General features: G+C 52.1%; 2 protein-coding genes across 7 annotated transcripts; one reads left to right on the forward strand and one right to left on the reverse strand.

The window, feature by feature from the left end:
• Positions 1-436: 436 nt before the first annotated feature.
• On the forward strand, positions 437-18266 carry ILF3 (interleukin enhancer binding factor 3). 6 transcript variants are annotated; one of them, XM_065655007.1, is made up of 20 exons: positions 437-514; positions 3172-3268; positions 3361-3587; positions 4030-4210; positions 4457-4604; positions 6914-7005; positions 7377-7472; positions 8238-8349; positions 8795-8892; positions 9282-9393; positions 9493-9621; positions 9856-10055; positions 10351-10521; positions 10734-10871; positions 11097-11273; positions 11686-11836; positions 11977-12030; positions 15313-15639; positions 17008-17121; positions 17343-18266. In XM_065655007.1, the coding sequence occupies exons 2-20, from the start codon at positions 3266-3268 to the stop codon at positions 17474-17476; spliced, it is 2664 nt and encodes an 887-aa protein (XP_065511079.1). In that variant the 5' UTR covers positions 437-514; positions 3172-3265; the 3' UTR covers positions 17477-18266. The 6 variants fall into 6 exon arrangements, with proteins under 6 accessions (XP_065511079.1, XP_065511078.1, XP_065511075.1 ...); XM_065655006.1 differs by having other exon boundaries at positions 11689-11836; positions 17008-17130; XM_065655003.1 differs by having other exon boundaries at positions 17008-17130; positions 17343-18265.
• Positions 18267-20558: 2292 nt separating this feature from the next.
• Positions 20559-21575, reverse strand: LOC136001003 (beta-1,3-galactosyltransferase 2-like). Its single transcript, XM_065655058.1, has one exon. It carries the CDS (start codon positions 21573-21575, stop codon positions 20559-20561), a length of 1017 nt encoding a protein of 338 aa, XP_065511130.1.
• Positions 21576-22200: the final 625 nt, after the last annotated feature.

Consider the following 22200-nt stretch of genomic DNA (forward strand, 5'->3'; position numbering starts at 1 on the left):
AATAGAGAGAAGGAGAATCTCCCTGGACCTACTGACCACCCCCTTCTAACCCCCCCAGGTCCCATTGGCCTTCCTGGCCACAAGGGCCCAGCGCTGGCTCAGCCCCAGCACCCGGTGCTCCCAGCTGGTCTCCCATCCAAACACCAACCCCGTCCCTCTTGAACTGAGGGGCCCGGGGAACCCGAGCCGCTCCCGCCTTGCGCCTGCGCAGCCCCGCCCACCGCCAGCCCCGCCCACCTCGCGTCACTCCTCCCGCCGGCCTCGCCCATTGGCTCCTCACCGCCTCTCTCCCATCCGCCGGCCTCGCCCATTGGCTCCTCACCGCCTCCCGCCCCCCCGCGTGACTCCGCCCCCCGGCTCCCAGCACGCCCCCGCCCCGTCCCCGCCGAGCCCCGCGCCCCCCGCCGGCGGCGGCTCCGCCCGCCGCGCTGCAGTCCCGCGCCCGCCGCACCGCCCGCCCCCGCTGCTCCCGCGGCCCCAGCCCGGGCCCCCTCCGCGGGCGACACCCCCCCCGGTAAGAACCGCGGCTGCTCTTCCTTTCCTCCCCCCCCGCCGCCCTCCCCCGCCGCCCGCCCGGGGGTTGAGCGGTGAGGCCGGGGGGGCGGTGCCGGGCGGTCGGGCCGCGGAGGAGGGCGGGTAGGCCCGTGTGAGGCGGGGGGGTGGCGGCGGGCCCGCCGGCGGTGACCCGGCCCCTTTTTTCCCCTCCCTCTCTTCCCATTGTGCTGTGGAGACAAAATGGCGGCGGGGCCGGCGGTGAGTGAGGGGAGAGCGGGGCGGGAATTGAGGGGGGGGCGCTAAATCCCCCCCCCACGCTCCCCAAATCCCCCCGTCCCCCTTTTCCCCACAGCGCCCCGAGCGCTTTGGGGGTGTGGATGTGAGGGGGGGGGGGTCGCGCCGCTTCCCCCCCCCAATTTCCCGCCGCTTTGTTCTCGCCGCGTTTGCAAATGGCGGCACCTTCCCCCCCCCCCCCCCCCCACCTCAAACAACAGCCCGAGGTGGCCGGTTCCACCGTGTGGGGACGGGGAGGGGGGAACGGCGGGTCCGGGGGGGGCACCGGGACCTTCCCCCCCCCACATCGGCCGGTTCCACCGTGTGGGGACGGGGAGGGGGGAACGGCGGGTCCGGGGGGGGCACCGGGACCTTCCCCCCCCAACATCGGCCGGTTCCACCGTGTGGGAACGGGGAGGGGGAACGATCCTTCCCCCCCCTTCCATGGGCCGGTTCCACTGTGAGAACAGGGAGGGGGGAACAGTGCCCCCCCCCAGGGCAGCAGCAGCTCCCCGGGGTCCTCACGGGGTTTTTTTTTGGGGTGGGGGGTGTGTGGAAACGTCCCTTTTGGTGCCATTTAAAGGTCCCTTAGGGACCCCCTGTCCCCAAATCCCCCCCCCCGCCGAGGGCTTTATCGCCAATCCCCCCTCGTTCTCATCCAGCCCCTGATTCGGAACCGCTCGTTTTTCAGCAGAAACGCCCCCAAAAGCTGCTTTTCCACCGAGAGCTTTTGTTTGCCGCCGCCTCGGCCTTGTGACACTGTCCCTTGTGATGGGGACGAGTCGCTGTCCCCATCCTAAGCCCCGGAACAGCTTCGGCAAACAAAAGCCGAGCTTATCGTGCTCCTCCGAGCATCCTCCGCAGGTACCGCGGGCTGAAAACGCCGCCGAAAACCCACCGATTCGCACCTAAAACGCAAAAGCTCCACAAAACGAACCGTGCTTCTCTGCGCGGGTTCAGCTTTCCGCCAATTTCGGGCAGGAGTCGCGACCTTCGGCGCTTTATTTGTCGTTTTCTCGTCCAACCCTCCTCCCAACAAGCGTTTTGGGGGCTCTGCACCTTCTGTCAGGAACTCGGATCGAGCGGGAGGTTTGTTGGTAAAGTCAAGCGGGTGGTGGAAATCATGGAACGGGGAGAGCGGAGCCGGCGAGGCTCAAAATTTCCAAATCCCTCCTTTTTTTCCACGTTTTAGTGATGAAGAGCGACGTGAGGAATTGCGCATTATTGAGCGCGCTTGTGTTTTTAACTCCTCCTTGGTTCTTTTTCCCCGAGAGGCGCGAATTCTCCCTGGAAATGAGCTGCAGTGATTACAAGAAAAGTGGTTTCAAAACCCGCAGGAAACAGGACTTTCATTCCTCAGGCTGTCGTGGGGTTTTTCCGACTGTGGAAACACCCGCCGCGCTTTATTAAGTTGGATTTTTGACTCATTTCTTACCTCGCTCGGAGGAAATTGAGGAAAATAGGTGGATTTTTTGGGGGCTGTGCCCACAAACGCCACAAGGTGCTGTGGGGGTTCTCGTGAGTTGCTGGGGAATAATTAATTCCCCCGGTCAGCAGCGCTAACGTCTGGGTTTAATTGTAGTTTAATTGTAATTAAACCCAGATTTTTAATGCTACCGAACTTTGCGGGATGGGAACGGGAGGTATTTAGGCGCCGTAGAGTCCAACGGCGGCTTGAGGAATTGAGTTTTCTTGGGTTTTTTACCCCAAAAAATGCCTCAAATTGTAGGATTTTTAAAGCAAGTCGCACAGCAGGGTCCCGGTTTCTGCCCGAGCCATTAATGTGACTTTATAGAGTTATCGCCGCCTGAGTCCAGTAAAGAACTTCAGCATTTGATCAAGACTTTTATTCAAGATATCGGGTCTAATTAACGCCCGTGACTCCAGCAACTGCAGATTTTTACGTTGCCAGTAACTTCTGAGTTATAATAATAAGAAATAACTTCTGAGCAGCAGGAATTAAAGCGATTGTCTCTGGTGCTTTACCTTGTGGAATTGTTATTTGTGTATAGATTTAGTTCTCGTGTATTGGGAGGCGTTTCACCTCCGTCGCGCTTTGGTTTAGAAACCTGAGCTTTGGAAAAATCCAATTTTAATGGGGATAAGGAGCCAAAATAATATAATTCTGGCCACAAATGAGAAGCAGGAGGGAAAATGAAGCTGTTCGGTGCAGCTCCGGCTCCGGGGGTGTCTTTGCTTCTTGAGGAGGTGGCAATAACGTGCGATAAACCTGTTTTGAACCGTTATTGTTGGCGCTGGGCAAGTCTTGAGAAGATAAATCATTGGGAGTGGGAAACGGGGCTTTTGCTAACGAGTTTGCGTCTTTCTAATTTCTCCTATTGCCTCCAATTATTGATGGACTGGTTTACCAGTGTTGCCAACTGGTTTATTTGTTGCTTTCAGGTCGCAGAAAAGCGCGGTCCCGGCTCAGCCTTTTTGGCGGAATAATCGAAATAAACCACGTTTCGAGCGCTCGGGCGGACGTCGAGAAGCGAAAATGGTGAGAACCAGGAGGTTCGGGGCTCCGCGGGGAAACACCCGCCTCGCACCGAGACGCTTCCAAATCGGACCCGTCTCCCTTTCCTTCCGCAGCGGCCGATGCGGATTTTCGTCAACGACGACCGGCACGTGATGGCCAAGCACTCGGCCGTGTACCCCACGCAGGAGGAGCTGGAGGCCGTGCAGAACATGGTGTCGCACACCGAGCGGGCGCTCAAGGCCGTGTCCGACTGGATCGACGAGCAGGAGAAGGGCAGCGGCGAGCAGCCCGACAGCGAGGCCATGGAGACGGCGCCCGAGGACGAGAACAAGGAAGGAGGGTGAGGGTTGTCGCCTTTTTAACCAAATCGGCAAAAATCCGCTCGCCAAAGGGGGAAAAGTTGGTTTTACTAGACCCCGTCTGATAAATCCTCATCGTGTCATGTTTAAGCGTTGCGCATCAACCCGTAGTTTGCCATGAGCGCCACTGCTTACCCGGCTAATGAATTGTGCTAATTTTGAAGCGGGTAGTTTGCAGTGAGCTCTCCTGCTTGCCCGGCTAATGAATCGCGTTAATTTTGAAGCGGGTAGTTTGCGGTGAGCTCTCCTGCTTACCCAGCTAATGAATTGTGTTAATTTTGAAGCGGGTAGTTTGCAGTGAGCGCCGCAGCTTACCTGGCTAATGAATCGCGCTAATTTTGAAGCGGGTAGTTTGCGGTGAGCACCGCTGCTTGCCCGGCTAATGAATTGCGTTAATTGGAAGGCGCTGTTGGTTTTCGGCAGGGATCAGAAGGCGGCGGAGCAGCTGACCCGCACCCTGCGCGGCGTGATGCGCGTGGGGCTCGTCGCCAAAGGCCTCTTGCTCAAGGGAGATCTGGATCTCGAGTTGGTTCTTTTGTGCAAAGACAAACCCACCTCGGATCTCCTGGAGAAAGTCGCCGACAACCTGGGAGTGCAGCTCGCTGTGAGTAAAACCTTCCTACAAACGAGCAAAACGCGTTTTGAAACGCTTAAAAAAAAAAAAAACCACCAGCGATGTTTGTTTCCAGACCCTTTTTTTGTAGCATTGTTCTGGAATCGCCTCCTTAAGCCAACTTCTCTTTATCAGCTGAAATTTTGCTTCTACGCCTCGTTTTTTGTTAGAAAAGGGAGTCGCGAGCCCCTCGGAAATTAATTTAGGCAACCGCTAAGCGGCGAAATTCTCTTCCAGGCTATTACAGAAGACAAATACGAAATAATCCAGTCAGTCGGTGACGCCGCGATCGTGATTAAGAACACGAAGGAGCCGCCGCTGACGCTGACGATCCACCTGACGTCGCCAGTGGTCCGAGAAGAGATGGAAAAACAGTCAGCGGGAGGTACGGGCGCCTGGAGAGAGCCGAAACCTGACGTTCCCGTTGCTAATTCCCCGAGAAAACGTGCTCTTCAGTTTCGGATTAGAGTGCGATTTGTGCCGGTTCCAAATTCCCCAAGACAAAAAAGAAAAATCCAGCCTCATGAAATCACTGTTATGGTTCTGATTCAACTTCTGAAACTGAGCAGCACCTTTCTGATGGGATTTTGCTCCTTTTTTTGTTGTTGTTTTTATCCTTTTTATTTCTTGAGCCTTTAGTTCACTAATACATCATCTTGTTGTCTTAATCTTTGTTTCGTACCCAGCCATGTCAGTGGCCTGCACAGTGACATAAAAATATAAACCAGATACATTTAAAAAAACCAAAAAATACCCCAAAATCTCGAAGGCTTCTCGTTAAATGACCTGCATGCACATGAACTTGGATGTTCCGGGCAGTTTGTGTTGCAGCAAGAATGATTTTTAGGCGCTCTGGGGCTCCTCGATTTGGCTGTTTCAGCAGCTCCAAAAAGTTTAAATCGCAGAACAAAAGGGATGCAGAGTTTTGGATAAAGTTAGCTCCCACCGCTCGCAAATTCCCTGTGGAATGAGAATTCCCGGCTTTAATTTGAATTAACGACGGGTTCCGTGTCGCAGAGGCATCTGTGCACTAGCCTTATCTAAAACCCTGATCTTCAAACCTTGCGGGTCGTGTTTTTCGATGTTTTTCAACCCGTATCTTCAGTTTTGCTGCAGCACAGACTGGAAAACAGAACGAACCACGAAAACGACCGATCTCTTTGTGCTCTCTTGCCTTGTCTCTGGTTTTTGATCTCTGACTCGTCTCCCAAGCCTTCCAGTTTGTCGATTTTTAGGGACGCTGGACCTTTGACCAACAGGACGCTCTGTCGCGGGTTGGGGCCGGGGCAGCCGGGCCGAGGGGGTTCCCTCCATCCTTGCCGAGCTTTTCCCCCCCAGAATGGGGAATTTTGCTTAAATCCCCCTTTTTTGACCCATTACTGGCCTCGCGGGCTCCCGCTCCGTCCCAGTCCCCGCGGATTTGCGGCCTCTCCAGCCGGTTTCATGCCCCGTCTCCTCCTCATCCTCCCACAGCGCTTGGGCTTGGACGGGACCTTCTCATAGACGAGATTTCGCCCCTTGATTAAATTAATTAAACCTCCTCCTGCTCTCTGCAGTTTGAATTTATAAGCGAGAGCAGCCCTTCCACACAGAACCAGCAATTTGTTTTGTTTTTTTCAAGACCATCATCAGGGTAGAGTCAGGATTTGATTTTTTGGTTCAAGCCCACAGTTCTGGGTAGAATCAGGATTGATTTGGTGGTTCAAGCCCGTGGTTCGGGGTAGAATCAGGATTTTATTTTTTGTCTCAAGCCCACGGTTCTGGGTAGAGTCAGGATTGATTTTTTTAGTTCAAGACCATTATCAAGGTAGAATCGGGATTTTTTGGTTCAAGCCCATGGTTCTGAGTAGAATCAGGATTTGTTTTTTGGTTCAAGACCATCATCTGGGTAGAATCAGGATTTTATATTTTCAGGCACATGTTCTGGGTAGAATTAAGATTTATTTAGTGATTCAAGCCCATGGTTCAGGGTAGAATCAGGATTGATTTTTTGTCTCAAGCCCACGGTGCTGGGTAGAACCAGGATTGATTTTTTTGGTTCAAAACCATCATCTGGGTAGAATCAGGATTTTATATTTTCAAGCCAACAGTTCTGGGTAGAACCAGGATTTGTTTAGTGGCTCAAGCCCGTGGTTCAGAGTAGAATCAGGATTGATTTTTGTGGTTCAAGCCCACAGTTCTGGGTAGAATCAGGATTGATTTTTGTGGTTCAAGCCCACGGTTCTGGGTAGAATCAGGATTGATTTTTTGGTTCAAGCCCACGGTTCTGGGTAGAATCAGGATTAATTTTTTGGTTCAAGCCCATCATTCTGGGTAGAGTCAGGATTGATTTTTTGGTTCAAGGCCGTGGTTCTGGGTAAAATCAGGATTTTATTTTTTGGTTCAAGGCCGTGGTTCTGGGTAGAGTCAGGATTGATTTTTTAGTTCAAGCCCATTGTTCTGAGTAGAGTCAGGATTGATTTTTTTTAGTTCAAGCCCATTGTTCTGGGTAGAGTCAGGACTGATTTTTGTGGTTCAAGCCCGTGGTTCTGAGTAGAGTCAGGATTGATTTTTTGGTTCAAGGCCACGGTTCTGGGTCACTCGGCCGTTTCTGGAGCCCCGGCTGCCCGCTCGGCCGCTGCCTCGTCCCCTCTCCGCCCGACAGAAGCCCCTTGGTCAAACTGTGCCTTGTCTTCTTATTCCATCCACGACTAGAAACGCAATCAGGCTCCGACTCCCCGGACGTTCTGGACAGGCAGAAATGCCTTGCTGCCTTGGCGTCACTGCGGCACGCCAAGTGGTTCCAGGTTTGCATCTTGTTCTTATATTTGTCTTTACGTAGAAAAAAAAAAATTCGTAAACTATTAGAGGGGCTGACTATAATTATTTTTTTGTATTTAATGTATTTAACGTTAGAGGTGCTGGACTTAGCGTCTGTCGGCGGCGCAGTTGCTCGAGAAGCACTTAAGCGAATTAATGGACTTTTTTTAAAGAGTAGACGCGTAGCTGCTGCTTTGTGTTAAGAGTAATGCTGCCTTTGCACACCACGGTTACCCGTTGACGTTGTAAAACGCTCACGCAAATCCCGTTTACCCTTGGCAAAGTAGCGCTGCAAAGGAAGGGAATGTCTGAAGCAGCAGTTTGGGGGTTTTGGTTGAATTTCGGTTCTCCCCTCCAGGCCAGGGCGAACGGCCTCAAGTCGTGTGTCATCGTCATCCGGGTGCTGCGCGATCTCTGCACGCGCGTTCCGACCTGGGCGCCGCTCAGAGGATGGGTAATTTTCCCTTTTTTCTTCCTTTCTTGGGGTTTTCGGCACCGCTTCCCTGAGCTGGGGTTCGGCGCTCGCCGTCTGCGTGCGTCCCCGTTCAGAAATGAACGATTTCTATCATCCAAACCAAGTTTTACCCTTAAAATTACCAAACGTCTTTGGTGCGAATCATTTTACCGATTAACAGCTCGATCATTGAATCCTTTGTCCCTTCCATAAATTAACGATTTATATATATCTCACAAACCAGTTTTCTGCCCTTAAAACTACTAAATATCTCTGATGCGAATGGTTTTATCATTTGACGACTCGATCGTTGAATCCTTTGTCCCTTTCATAAATTATTGATTTCTATCATCCAAACCAAGTTTTACCCTTGAAACTACCAAATATCTCCGATGCGAATGGTTTTATCGATTAACGACTCGATTGTTGAATCCTTTGTCCCTTCCATAAATTAATGATTTATATATATATATCACACAAACCAACTTTCTGCCCTTAAAACTACCAAATATCTCCGATACGAATGGTTTTATCAATTAACGACTCGTTTGTTGAATCCTTTGTCCCTTCCATAAATTAATGATTTATATATATATCACACAAACCAACTTTCTGCCCTTAAAACTACCAAATATCTCCAATACGAATGGTTTTATCGATTGACGACTCGATGGTTGGATCCTTTGTGAGTTCCCAGCGGCGCGGGCGCCTCGTTTTTTCCCTCCTCTCGCTTTTTCTGAACCGTTTTGTGGGGTTTTTTTCCAGCCTCTCGAGCTGCTTTGCGAGAAATCCATCGGCACGGCCAACAGACCCATGGGCGCCGGCGAGGCCCTGCGGAGGGTCCTCGAGTGTCTGGCCTCGGGCATCGTCATGCCAGGTTTGGTGCTTCTCTGCATTTCCGTTTCCAAAGCGACCGCGCGGTCCTTGCCGTAAATTTAAAATTAAAAAAAAAATTTAAAAAATTATTTAAAAAACCCCTCGCTTTCCGCGCGGGCGGCTCAAAAGCCCCCGGCGTGCACGGGCGCTACGTTACGGCTTCGAAACGGACCCATCGCCTTAAAATTAAACCCCCCCCGCCCCGTAGAGAGAGGTGCAAACGTCAAATTTGGTTCCCCGAGTGGTTTGCGAGCAGCTCCGCCGCTAATTGTGCCGCGCTAACGAGCCCGGCCCAGCCGTGGGGTGCTGGATGTTGGACGCATCGTGTCGATCGTGGTCTTGGAGAGACGAGCGGTCGCTTTGCCGCCGAGGGAAATACTTAGTTTAGTGTCTTTAGCAAACACCAGGATAATTCTCTGCATATCTTCCTTGTTTCCTGCCTTCAGATGGTTCTGGTATTTATGATCCTTGTGAAAAAGAAGCCACTGATGCTATTGGGCATCTAGACAGACAACAAAGGGAAGATATCACACAGAGTGCTCAGGTATAGTTTTGACTATGAAAAACTTACGAATCAGTTCAAACTGCCTCGGAACTTATTGGTTAATTCGTAGCATAGTCACCTCCCGGAGGTCGCTGTTAATTGCGTTAATACCCAGTCGAGTAAAAGAAAATACAAACATGGGTCCCACACTGAGGAGGAATTTGTAGCTTGGCCAACCCAGAAGCAAAAGCATCAGGTTTTTAAATAGCGACTTGCTACCGTCGACCCGTATTTTTGGGTTGAACTTCCCAAAAAAAAAAAAAAAAGGCAGAGAGCGGTATTTGAAGCGCGGAGGATTTCGGTGTAAGGGTGGGCAGGACGTTCCCGTTGGAAACGGGTCGGTGGGAGCCGCTCACGCCGCCCGCTGACGCCGCGTTTGGTTCTTGCAGCACGCGCTGAGGCTCGCCGCATTCGGCCAACTCCACAAAGTCCTGGGGATGGATCCCCTGCCCTCCAAAATGCCCAAAAAACCAAAGAACGAGAACCCCATCGACTACACCGGTGAGCAGCAAACGCGGAAAGCGGCCCCAATGCGCGTTTTCCGCCGCTCTCGCGGCCGGAAAGCGGAATCCTGAGGGGTTTTTGCGCTGGTTTTTCCAGTCCAGATCCCTCCCAGCACCACGTACGCCGTCACCCCCATGAAGCGGCCGATGGAGGAGGACGGGGAGGAGAAATCGCCCAGCAAAAAGAAAAAGAAGATTCAGAAAAAAGGTATTGAGTTAACGAGAGGTAGGTACAACGCAGCGCCTGAGAGCCGTTCCTGGGGGACACGTGTTCGGTTTTGCTCGAAAATAAGAGTTACGGGCATGGGAATTTAAAAAAAAAAAAGCTTAACCGTAAGATTTTTACTTAATTTAACATCAGCTCTCGCAAGGAGGAAAACACAGAACTTGTCTGAAATGGGTTCTGCTGCTTTTAAAACAGTGACGAGTGTTGCGAACTTTCTTTTTTTAATCTATTCAGAGGAAAAACTTGAACCTCCCCAGGCCATGAACGCGCTGATGAAACTGAACCAGCTCAAACCCGGGCTCCAGTACAAACTGGTTTCCCAAACTGGTCCCGTTCACGCTCCCATCTTCACCATGTCGGTGGAAATCGACGGCAGCACCTTCGAGGCGTCGGGACCTTCCAAAAAAACAGCCAAACTGCACGTGGCCGTCAAGGTGAGAGCCGCCGCTTCGAGTTCCCGCCACGGGGCTCTCGTTAATTAACGGTTAATTGGTCGCCGGCCCTTTCACCTTGACAAAGGGCGACCAGGATGAGTTGCGACTCCGATTCTGCGCGAGGAATAAATCCCAGGCCGGAGGAATTTTTTCCTTCATAGGTCTTGGGGAACGTGCTTGAAAATCATTAATAAATGGAATTTTGAGCGGCTTTCTCGAGGATTTTCCCCCAAATGGGTTGGGCACGCGAGAGCTGGAGGTTTTTTGGGGTCCGTAACCGATTCCGGTGCCCCAGGTGCTGCAGGATATGGGTTTGCCCACCGGAGCGGAAGGCAAAGAATCGGGGAAAGGCGACGAATCGGCCGAGGAGACGGAACAAAAACCCGTCGTGGTCGCCCCTCCTCCTGTCGTAGAAACCGTCTCGACGCCCGCGGCCGCTTCTCCGCCCTCGGATCAAACCCCAGAGGTGAGCGCGGCCCAAAACCGGGGGAAAACGGCCCCTCCGATCGTTTGTTGGGGTGTCAGAAGCGCGTTTAGCGCCGCGTTACCGTTTCCGAGGTCAAAACCTCGGCCGAGTGTAAAATATTGCCCAAAGCGTGGTGGTTTTTTGACGTGGCTTTAAGCCCTTTGGGGTTTTTCCTTCGAGTTTAACTGAATCCCGTCGCCGTTTCCTCGCAGAACGTGAAGCAGCAGGGACCAATTCTGACCAAGCACGGCAAGAACCCGGTGATGGAGCTGAACGAGAAGCGACGCGGCCTGAAATACGAACTGATCTCGGAGACGGGCGGCAGCCACGACAAATGCTTCGTCATGGAGGTGAGCGCCGCTTTTGGGGGCATTTTGCCCCATTTTATCGCTTTAATATCCATTTAAAATCATCAATCACGCCGCGCTTTGGGTGGGAAGGTCCCTTTAAGGTTCTGTAGCGACGTTTTCGCTCCAAATTCCTAGAATTATCTGCGTGAATTGTAAAAAATAGAGAGTTTTACCTTCTGTTCCTGCTATTTCCACTTAAAAATTATTCTTTAATCCGTGTTGAAGGTGGAGGTGGATGGGCAGAAGTTCCAAGGAGCCGGTTCCAATAAAAAGGTGGCCAAAGCTTACGCTGCGTTGGCCGCGCTGGAGAAATTGTTTCCGGACGCTCCGGTGCCCATTGAGCAGAACAAGAAGAAAAGAGCCCCCGTGCCAGCCCGGGGAGGCCCCAAATTTGCCGTCAAAGTAAGAAAAAACCCCCCATCCCACGAATTTCGTGGCGGAACCGACGGTTTTGTGGCACCACTGCCGCCTCCGCCGCTTTAGTCCCTTTTGGGGAGGGGGAGCGATGGGGGGTGCGGAGGGGAAGCCGTCGGGTTTAACAGCAGAAACCCCGCTAAACGTTGCAGGAAACGGCCTCTGGTTTTCTGGAATTCTCTTCGTTTGCTCCCCGCTCCCGTTTATTTCGCGTCTCCCGCCTTTCTTTGGAGGATTCTGCTTTTCCGACGCGTTCTGGACCTCCCCAAATCCTTATTTTTTAAAAAACGTTGCGATCCTTGACGCGCCACCTCCTGCCGTCCTCGTTTTTCGAAATTTTTTTGGATTTTTTTTTTTTTTTTTGAATTTTTGGCTGATTTCTCTCTTCCCCCCCCCGCAGCAGCACAACCCGGGGTTCGCCATGGGGGGCCCCATGCACAACGACGCCCCCCCGCCCCCCAACATGCGCGGCCGCGGCCGGGGCGGCAACATGCGGGGCCGAGGCAGAGGCCGGGGCGGCTACGGCAACCACGGCGGCTACATGAACACAGGTAAAATTCCCCTTTTCCCACCCAAAATACCCCAAATCCCACCGCCAAATTCACCCTCTTCGGCGTTTCATCGCGGTGAAACCCGAGGCCTTCGCGCGCTTCCGTTTTAGTTTAATTTCAACTTTTAATCTCTCGTCCAGGCGCCGGGTACGGGAGCTACGGTTACGGGGGGAACTCGGCGACCGCCGGCTACAGTAAGTCCGTTTTTTTTTTCCTTAAATCCTTAAATTTTCAACCGCCTCGATGCGCCGGGGCTGCGAAACTCGCGCCACAACGAGCCGCTCTTTTCGGAGCAAAAAAGAACAAAACGCGACTCGCGCGCTCATTAAAATCAAACTCGAAATATTTGATATTTCTCCGCTTTAAGCCACTCGAAGCCGTCGGCCACGCTTTGGATTTTTCTTCTTTTTTCCCCCGTAAATCTGCAGCGATTCAGTTCGGAGAGGAGGCGGCGCCTTCGTTAGGGGGCGACGGGAGCGGAGAAATGGGAAAACTCGACATTTGCGATTTTGCCGTCTGCAAAATTCTAATTTTGATTTTCATTTTCCTTCCTCCTCTGCTCTGTCTCCCCCTTCCGTAGGCGACTTTTTCCCAGCCTGCTCCGGCTTTCATGATTTTGGGGCTCCCTAGATCATCTTTCAAACATTCCACCCTCAAAAACAACCCCCAAAACCAGCGTTTTCCTCCAATTTTCGTGCTTCACTGCGTTTCTCAACCGCGGTTTCCACCACAGCTTGTCTGAGATTTTTAACCCGCACGAACTTCAGACAATGGCAAATTTTGGGGGGGATTTGCCTTTGAATTTGGTTCTTCTCGATGCCCACGATGATCCCTGAATATTTTTGTGCCCTCGGCACAAATTTCCAAGGCAACAAAACCCCCCCGGCCTTGCTTTTTTTAATGGAAATCGTTTATTTTTAAGAAACTCGCGGCGTTTTAATCGACCTCGGTCTCGATTTACGGTGGGTTTTCTACGTAAATCGGAGCTTTTAAATAAATCCCGACGTTTCCGGATGGTTTTTCGCATGAAATACCGGTTTGTACATGAAATTCGCTCAAATTTCAGCCTTTCAGCAGAGGGACATGGAATTTTAGAGGTTTTTTGTTAATTGTTTGTCGGATCTTGAGCTAATAAATATCCAGGCAAGCGTGGACGTGATCGAAACGGCTGAAAAAAACCACGCAAATTCCTTCGTTAACGTGAAAATTGGCTTTTTTCAGCCAAATATAAAGGGCCTGAAGAATCGAACGTTGAATCTCCCTCAGCAAAGTTGCCCTAAAAGTCCTTTTATCCCCTGGAGAATTAAATTTCCCCAGAATCGGGAATTAAAATGTCCACGGGCTTATAGTGGATCCTTAAAAAATAATACTCTTGTTTTTTTAGGAAGCTGCTGTTTGAGATAACGCTGGTTTTTTGTGTATAAGGCGGTTGATCTGGTGCCGAACGAGGCGGAAAAACTGCTGGTTTTTAAGCGACAACATAATTAACTTGAAATTAATTGTGCGCTGGATGTTTTTCTTCCTTAGTTTGGATTTGAGGAAAGGCCCAAATAATCTGGAGCAGCGTGAAAACGTCGTAATTTTGATATAAAGTGTTGGTGGAAAGTGGAAATTCCAGAGATTTGGGAGGGATCAAGCGCAGCTCGACCAAATCGCCGCCTTCCACCCCAAAACGGGGATTTTAACACAAATATCGGAGCGAGGAGTTTCATCCTCAGCCGAGAAATCTCTTGCTACGACTTCGGCGTTTGCGACCGGGGGGAAATTTATGAGAGAACCTCGTTTTTTGAGCAACTAAATCAGGATTTTCTGCGGAAAAGGGGAAAAAATGGCGCGGGGGAGGTTGCGGTAGCGCGGCCGGGAATCGATTAAATGATCAAATAATTAAAAATCGAGGAGCTGAGCCGGGTTCGGACCCATCCCGGCAGCTCCACGCGCAGTTATGGAAGCAAAAGGCACCGGATTTGACTTTTTTAGCTCCTTTTTAACTCATTTTTCCCCCCTTTTCTCCTTCTTTATGGGAGGATACAGCAGCAAATTGCCCTTTTTTAGGGCTGCAGCTCCAGACACTGGCGCAGGTTTGAAATTCCATTTTATTGTTATTATATCCCTCGCAAATAAGTTTTAAATCCGAATAGGCCGAGTCTACCGGAGGCTGAAGTCGAAACCCAACGCGTGGAACGTCCCCAAGTTCAACGCGCAGGAAAAGAATCGCTCAAAAATAACTAAAATTAAACCCGGACTAACTCCGGGCTGGGTCCGGCGCTGCCGTTTGGGGCCGTTTTGAGGGTTTTTGGCGACCTGGGGTCGCGAATTTGGATCTGGATTGTTGGGGTTAGGCTGGGATTAAATGGGCTGGAAGATCTCGGGGTGACGGCGCCGTGTGGACGGATTTCGAATTGATCTCGCAATTTCCCTCCCTAAATTAACAAAACCTTTCGCCTTTTGGCCTCGGAGGGAGTTTAAGTCTTTTTTTTTAGACAAAAACCTGCTCCTAAGTCCTTCGTGTGGGGAAAATCTCCTCGCTTTTGATGTTTAAAATAGTCCCCATGTGCCTCCCCGCGCCCCAGAAAATCCGTCTGCTGGTGGATCGATGCGTTTTTGTGGTTTTAGGCCCATTCTAGCGCTCCGATCTCCATTTTTCCTATTCTAACGCTCCGATCTTCGTTTTTCCAGTTTTTAGGCCGATTCTAACGCTCCGATCTCCATTTTTCCCGTTCTTCGGCCCATTCTAACGCGCCGATCTCAGTTTTTAGGCCCATTCTAATGCTCCGATCTCCATTTTTCCCGTTTTCAGGCCCATTCTGACGCTCCCATCTCCATTTTTAGGCCCATTCTGACGCTCCCATCTCCATTTTTAGGCCCATTCTAACGCTCCAACCACCGTTTTCCCCATTCTTAGGCCCATTCTAGCACTCTGATCTCCGTTCTTCGGCCCATTCTAACTCTCCAGTCCCCATTTTTAGGCCCGTTCTAACGCTCCAATCTCCATTTTTCCCATTTTTAGGCCCGTTCTAACGCTCCGATCTCCATTTTCAGGCCCGTTCTAACGCTCTGATCTCCGTTTTTCCCGTTCTTTGGCCCATTCTAACGCTCTGACCGCTGTTTTTCCCATTTTCCGGCCCGTTCTAACGCTCCGATCTCCATTTTCAGGCCCAGTCTAACTCTCCGATCTCCATATTCTGGCCCGTTCTAACTCTCCAGTCTCCATTTTTAGGCCCATTCTAACGCTCCAATCTCCATTTTCCCCATTTTTAGGCCCGTTCTAACGCTCCGATCTCCATTTTCAGGCCCGTTCTAACGCTCTGATCTCCGTTTTTCCCATTCTTTGGCCCATTCTAACGCTCTGACCGCTGTTTTTCCCATTTTCCGGCCCGTTCTAACGCTCCGATCTCCATTTTCAGGCCCAGTCTAACTCTCCGATCTCCATATTCCGGCCCGTTCTAACTCTCCGGTCTCCATCCCCCCGTTTTCAGGCCAGTTCTACAGCAACGGCGGCCACTCCAACTCGGGCAGCGGCGGCTCCTACGGCTCCTACTACGGGGGGGGCGACGGCTACGGCGGCGCGGCCCCGAAGCACAAGAAGCAGCAGCACGGGGGGCAGCAGAAACCCTCGTACGGCTCCTACCAGGCGCACCAGGGCCAGCAGCAGCCGCCCTACGGCCAGGGCCAGTACGGGGGCGGCTACGGGCCCCCCCAGGGCAAGCAGAAGGGCTACGGCCACGGCCAGGCCGGCGGCTACTCCTACTCCAACTCCTACAGCTCGCCCGGCGGCTCCGACTACAGCTACGAGAGCAAATTCAGTGAGTTCGGGGAGGTTAAAATGGGGATTTCTGTTAAATATTGCAGCTGCGAGAGCAAATGCAGTGAGTTCGGGGAGGTTAAAATGGGGATTTTTGTTAAATATTGCAGCTGCGAGAGCAAATTCAGTGAGTGCCAGGGGTGAAAATGGGGATTTTTGTTAAATATTGCAACTATGAGAGCAAATTCAGTGAGTTCGGGGAGGTTAAAATGGGGATTTTTAATAATTGTTACAACTACAAGAGCAAATTCAATGAGTGTCAGGGGTGAAAATGGGGGTTTTTGTTAAATATTGCAACTATGAGAGCAAATTCAGTGAGTTTGGGCAGGTTAAAATGGGGATTTTTGTTAAATATTGCAGCTGCGAGAGCAAATGCAGTGAGTTCGGGGAGGTTAAAATGGGGATTTTTGTTAAATATTGCAGCTACGAGAGCAAATTCAGTGAGTTCGGGGAGGTTAAAATGGGGATTTTTGTTAAATATTGCAGCTGCGAGAGCAAATTCAGTGAGTTCGGGGAGGTTAAAATGGGGATTTTTGTTAAATATTGCAGCTGCGAGAGCAAATTCAGTGAGTTCAGGGAGGTTAAAATGGGGATTTTTGTTAAATATTGCAGCTACGAGAGCAAATTCAGTGAGTTCGGGGAGGTTAAAATGGGGATTTTTGTTAAATATTGCAGCTGCGATAGCAAATTCAATGAGTGTCAGGGGTGAAAATGGGGGTTTTTGTTAAATATTGCAACTATGAGAGCAAATTCAGTGAGTTTGGGCAGGTTAAAATGGGGATTTTTGTTAAATATTGCAGCTGCGAGAGCAAATTCGATGAGTGTCGGGGGTGAAAATGGGGGTTTTTGTTAAATATTGCAACTGTGAGCGCAAATTCAGTGAGTTTGGGGGCTGAAAATGGGGATTTTTAAGAACTATTGCAACTGCGAGAGGAAATGCAGTGAGTTCTGGCGAGTTAAAATGTGTTTGGGTTTGGTTTTTAGATTAGGAATTACTCTGGTTTTCAGGTGCCAAGTTCCCTCATTATTTTGGGTGCCAAGCGCAGGATTTTGGGGTTTAAACTCAGTTTAGTTGGACGAGACCACCATATTCCCAAGAAAACCCTTTGAGCTTTGAGCTCCTGCTCCCCCAGGTGAAGAACTTGACGTTTTAGGGGACAAAAGCGACATTTTACTGCTCTGCTCCTAATTATCTATATCACAATCAGCTTCCCAACGATGATTATTTCACCATCGAGTCTTCGCTTTCCACCCGGGTTCCTCCAAACTGGGAGTGAATCCCCGCCAGCCGGAGCTTTTCGCAGCCCAAAAAAGGGACGATTCGGGCCCTTCGCCTCCAATAGTTGAGTTTTTCCTTCCGTTTTTCCAGGTTATGGCAACAGCGGCCGCGGGGGAAACAACTATTCGGGGGGTTCCTCCTACAACAGCGGCTCCCACGGCGGCTACGGCGGCGGCTCGGGGGGCGGCGGCTCCTCGTACCAAGGTAAGCAAGGTCAGTACCTCCTCATTTTATACATTCCTAAGGGATTTTTCTCTATATTCCACATATTCTCGATATTTTAGATACTCCCCCGAAATTTTATATATTTTCTCTACGTATTTCCGCGCCGAGGCGGGTCCCAAAACCGACTCCAAGGCTCCGTTTCTGCATTAAAATCCCTTTTTTTTTTTTTTTTTTTTGTTGTTTCCCCCCCGCTTTTGCAGGTGGATACTCCTCACAATCCAACTACAATTCCCCAGGTTCCGGCCAAAATTACAGCGGCCCCCCCAGCTCCTACCAGGCGTCCCAAGGCGGCTACGGCAGAAACGACCACAACATGAATTATCAGTACAGATAAAGCCGCCCCCCCCGGCGGGCGCCGAGATCTGTCCCCCCCCAAAAACCCCTTTGAATATTCAATTTTATCACGGTAAAACACCCCAAATCCCCTTTTCCCCCTCATTTCCACGTTGCAGTGCTCTTTGTGATACCGGTCACTAATGGTTGAGTACTTGTAATTCCATATTTAGCTGTATTTTGGGCATCTCTGTATTTAATGGTTTGTTAGTTGCCATTACGACTTTGTCTAAATAGGATTTTTTTTTTTTTGGAGTTAATACAATTTTCAGCATCCTTTTTTCTATTTAAAAATGGAAGCGCCGAGAGAGCGACGGCTTTAAATAGAGGAGGGATCTGTCATCTTGTTAACGCTTTTGTGAAGTGAGTTAAACGAGCTTTTTTTTCTGTATTTTAATGCTTTAGTGTTTTCAGTTTTATAAGTGAAAGATTTTATTTTAAAAAAAAAAAAAACAAAACAAAACAAAAAGTGGGAACGTGTGGGGTTTTGTATGCCCGGATCCCTCGGGCACTACGGCCGGAGTCAGCTGAATGTAGACGAATAAAACACAAAAAATCTCCATGTTTTGGCGTTTTACGGCACAACCGCCTCCCGCCTCTCTTAAAAAAACCCTAAATTCAGGGGTTTCTATGTTTTCTGCCATTTTAATGAGTTTACGCTCTTGGTTTTGAGACTTTGGCCAGGAGGAGGCGATGGAATCGCGCGCCAGGCGACCGGCGGAGCCGCGGGTAAGACTAAATATACAAAATTATCCCTTTTTTTGGGGCGGTTTGAGCCCCGGGGGCTATCGGGTGCCGAAATATCGAATTCTTGGCGCGGGGTGGAGCGTTTCGGGTGACATTTCCAGGATTTCCTGGTCCAGATAATCCTCCGACTCCGGCAACTCCTCTAAAATGACGATAGCACTAAAACCAACGATCCCGCCCACGGTTTATTCACCTTTTCGTGGAAAAGGTGGAGCCGTGTTTGCCGGGCCGGCGATATCCCCGCACCTCCCGGCTTCTATCGTAAACCAAACCCACAGGGAAACAGAGCTTTGAGCTCCAAAATCACCCCTTTTCCAACAAAAAATCACCCCGGCGCCGCCTCTTTGCGCAGCCGGAGTCTCGTTGCTCCGGCGTTTCGCATGTGTAAACGTTTCGCCGTGTCTATTTTGTATAAATTTTGCCTCGGTGTTCCTGGTTTTCTCCATCCTGGGGGTGGAACCGGCCCCCAGCGCGTTAACGAGGTGGAGCGTTAATTGGGAGAGACGAGGCGGTCGCTGAGCTCTGGCTCGTTTTAACCACGCACCTTTTTATTAACAAATGTCAGTGATAATTTAACGCGGGCTCGGCAGGCTCAGTGCAAATAAAAATCAATAATAATAATAATATTAATAAGATTAACAAAGTGGAGTTGCCGGTGCCCAGACACCAGCTGGTGGCTCAATTTTAGGGGCAAAACGGTCCCCTGAGAGATCTGAGGTTTGGAAATGGCCCCGAGAGCCGGAGACTGGCCAAAAAGGCAACGGAGGGGGACGGTGGCACCCGAGGGTGCTCTGGTGGCCCCGGCTGAGGGGGACACGTCACATTTTTCTTCAGTTCTTCGGGTTTTGGGGGAAAACTGTCCCCAAAATGGCGGACGGGGGGTCCCTGAGGTTTGGAAACAGCCCTGAGAGCTGGAGACTGACCAAAAATCCGGTGAATTCAATGGGTTCCAGCGAAGGGAAGGGGACGGTGGCACTTGGGGACACTGTGGTGGCCCTGACTGAGGGGGACACGTCACATTTTTCTTCAGTTCTTCGGGTTTTGGGGGAAAACTGTCCCCAAAATGGCGGACGGGGGTCCCTGAGGGACTTGAGGTTTAGAAACAGCCCTGAGAGCTGGAGACTGACCAAAAATCCGGTGAATTCGATGGGTTCCAGCACACAGATGGGGACGGTGGCACTTAGGGACACTCTGGTGACCATGACCGAGGGGAATATGTCACATTTTTCTTCAGTTCTTCAATTTTTTGGGGGAAAACTCCCAAAAAATGGCGGACGGGGGGTCCCTGAGGTTTGGAAACAGCCCTGAGAGCTGGAGACTGACCAAAAATCCAGTGAATTCGATGGGTCCCAGCACACGGATGGGGACGGTGGCACTTGGGGACACTCTGGTGGCCCTGACTGAGGGGAATATGTCACATTTTTCCTCAATTTTGGCGGGAAAACTGTCCCCCGAGCCACCTGAGGTTTGGAGCTGGGGACTGACCAAAAATCCGGTGAATTTGATGGGTCCCAGCGAAGGGAAGGGGACGGTGGCGCTTGGGGACACTCTGGTGACCATGACCGAGGGGAATATGTCACATTTTTCCTCAATTTTGGCGGGAAAACTGTCCCCCGAGCCACCTGAGGTTTGGAGCTGGGGACTGACCAAAAATCCGGTGAATTTGATGGGTCCCAGCGAAGGGAAGGGGACGGTGGCACTTGGGGACACTCTGGTGACCATGACTGAGGGGGACACGTCGCATTTTTCCTCAATTTTGGCGGGAAAACCGTCCCCCGAGCCACCTGAGGTTTGGAGCTGGGGACTGACCAAAAATCCGTTGAATTTGATGGGTCCCAGCGAAGGGAAGGGGACGGGGACACTGTGGTGACCATGACTGAGGGGAGTATGTCACATTTTTCCTCAATTTTGGCGGGAAAACTGTCCCCCGAGCCACCTGAGGTTTGGAGCTGGAGACTGACCAAAAATCCGGTGAATTTGATGGGTCCCAGCGAAGGGAAGGGGATGGGGACACTGTGGTGACCATGACTGAGGGGAGTATGTCACATTTTTCCTCAATTTTGGCGGGAAAACTGTCCCCCGAGCCACCTGAGGTTTGGAGCTGGAGACTGACCAAAAATCTGTTGAATTTGATGGGTCCCAGCGAAGGGAAGGGGATGGGGACACTGTGGTGGCCGTGACTGAGGGGAATATGTCACATTTTTCCTCAATTTTGGCGGGAAAACCGTCCCCCGAGCCACCTGAGGTTCGGAAACAGCCCCACGACCCGGAGACCGACCAAAAACGTGGCGAATCCAAGGGGTCCGAGCGCAGGGGAAGGGGGGACAGCGGCGCTCCTAAGGGGGACAAGTGACGTTTTCCGCCTGGAAGTGCGGCCAGAGCTGGAGCAGCTCCCGGGGCCTGTAGTGGTGGACCATGACGAGGCGGGAGAAGCGGCAGCGCTCGTATTCCAGCCGGAACATGTTGAAAACCCCCGGCGGGCTGTCGGTGACGCCGACGCCCAGGGCGTGCAGGCAGATCCCCACGAACGAGTCCTCCATGTTGATGGCCGGCAGCGCCTGCGCCACGCCGTAAATCCTGGGGGCTAAATCCCCCGAAAGAACGTACGCGGGGCCGCCGCAGTACGGCGGGTACGTGGCGTTGGGGTAGACCTCCCGCGGCACGAACCACTTGTACGCGCGGTTGCGCAGCGGGCCGGTGTTGCGGTAGACGTGGCCCGTCGCGAAGCTGGTTTTCGGGGGCACAAGGAAGCGCCGCACGAGGTATTTCAAGTTGAGGAAGACGTCGCGGTCGGCCTTCACCACGTAGCTGGCGTTGGCGCAGTGCTTGCTCACCCACTCCAGCCCCATCAGCGTCTTCAAGGTCAGGTTGTTGTAGGTGTCTAAAAAGTCCTGCTGGATGATGTCGTGGTGGAGCAGGCTTTCCTCCTCCAGCACCGGCCGCAGCTCCTCGCCGAAAACCGGGTGGACGCCGAGGAGGAAAAGGCGCAGGATGGAAACCCCCGGCACCGACCCCTGGTCCCCCCACGTCCTCCGCACGGCGTCTCGCCCCGCGGTGTCTCCCGGCTCCGTCGCCACCAGCAGCACCAGGAACGGCGCCCGCTCCCGGCACTTCTGCGGCTCGTTGAGGAGGAACCGGTACGGGTGGGGGTACGGCGGCTGCAGGGGGTGCCGGGTGGGCGCCGCTTTGGCCGTGGCGTTGCCGGCGGGCGCGCGGTGCCAGCGGAACCCCCCCTGCGGCGGCGGGGTGACGGTGACGGGGGCGCCGGGGGCGCGGTGCAGGCGCAGCCCCAGCAGGGCCAGCGATACCAGCGCTGGGACCAGTAAGAGGCGCGTACTGGGGTGGAGCTTCATGGTGGGGACCTGGTTGGGGAGGGATGGGGAGAGAGCGATGGTGAGCGAGGGGAGCCGGGCAACCGGAATGGGGCGTTTGGCAAACGGAACCCGGCGCTCGGCGACGGAGAAAGGCGTGCTGCGCGCGCAGAGCCGGGCGTTTGGCGCCCGGGGGATGGGGGAACTGGGCACCCAAAACCCCAGCAATTGGCACCCAAAACCGGGCACTTGGCACCCAAAACCCCAGCAATTGGCACCCAAAACTGAGCACTTGGCACCCAAACCCCCAGCAATTGGCACCCAAAACCGGGCACTTGGCACCCAAAACCCCAGCAATTGGCACCCAAAACCGAGCACTTGGCACCCAAAACCCCAGCAATTGGCACCCAAAACCGGGCACTTGGCACCCAAAACTGAGCACTTGGCACCCAAAACCCCAGCAATTGGCACCCCAAAAAGCTGGGCACTGGCCACCCAAAATAGGGGCACTTGGCACCCAAAACCCCAGCAATTGGCACCCAAAACCCCAGCAATTGGCACCCAAAACCGGGCACTTGGCACCCAAAAACCCAGCAATTGGCACCCAAAACCGGGCACTTGGCACCCAAAACTGAGCACTTGGCACCCAAAACCCCAGCAATTGGCA

This window comes from Caloenas nicobarica, chromosome 36, assembly GCF_036013445.1.
Source record: "Caloenas nicobarica isolate bCalNic1 chromosome 36, bCalNic1.hap1, whole genome shotgun sequence".
Taxonomy (NCBI): domain Eukaryota; kingdom Metazoa; phylum Chordata; class Aves; order Columbiformes; family Columbidae; genus Caloenas; species Caloenas nicobarica.

Coding starts and splice junctions, on each gene's coding strand:
- ILF3 (XM_065655003.1), top strand. Junction 4,211..4,456: donor ACCTGGGAGTGCAGCTCGCT/GTGAGTAAAACC, acceptor ATTCTCTTCCAG/GCTATTACAGAAGACAAATA. Junction 7,006..7,376: donor GGCACGCCAAGTGGTTCCAG/GTTTGCATCTTG, acceptor TCTCCCCTCCAG/GCCAGGGCGAACGGCCTCAA.
- LOC136001003 (XM_065655058.1), bottom strand. CDS start 21,575: ATGAAGCTCCACCCCAGTACGCGCCTCTTACTGGTCCCAGCGCTGGTA.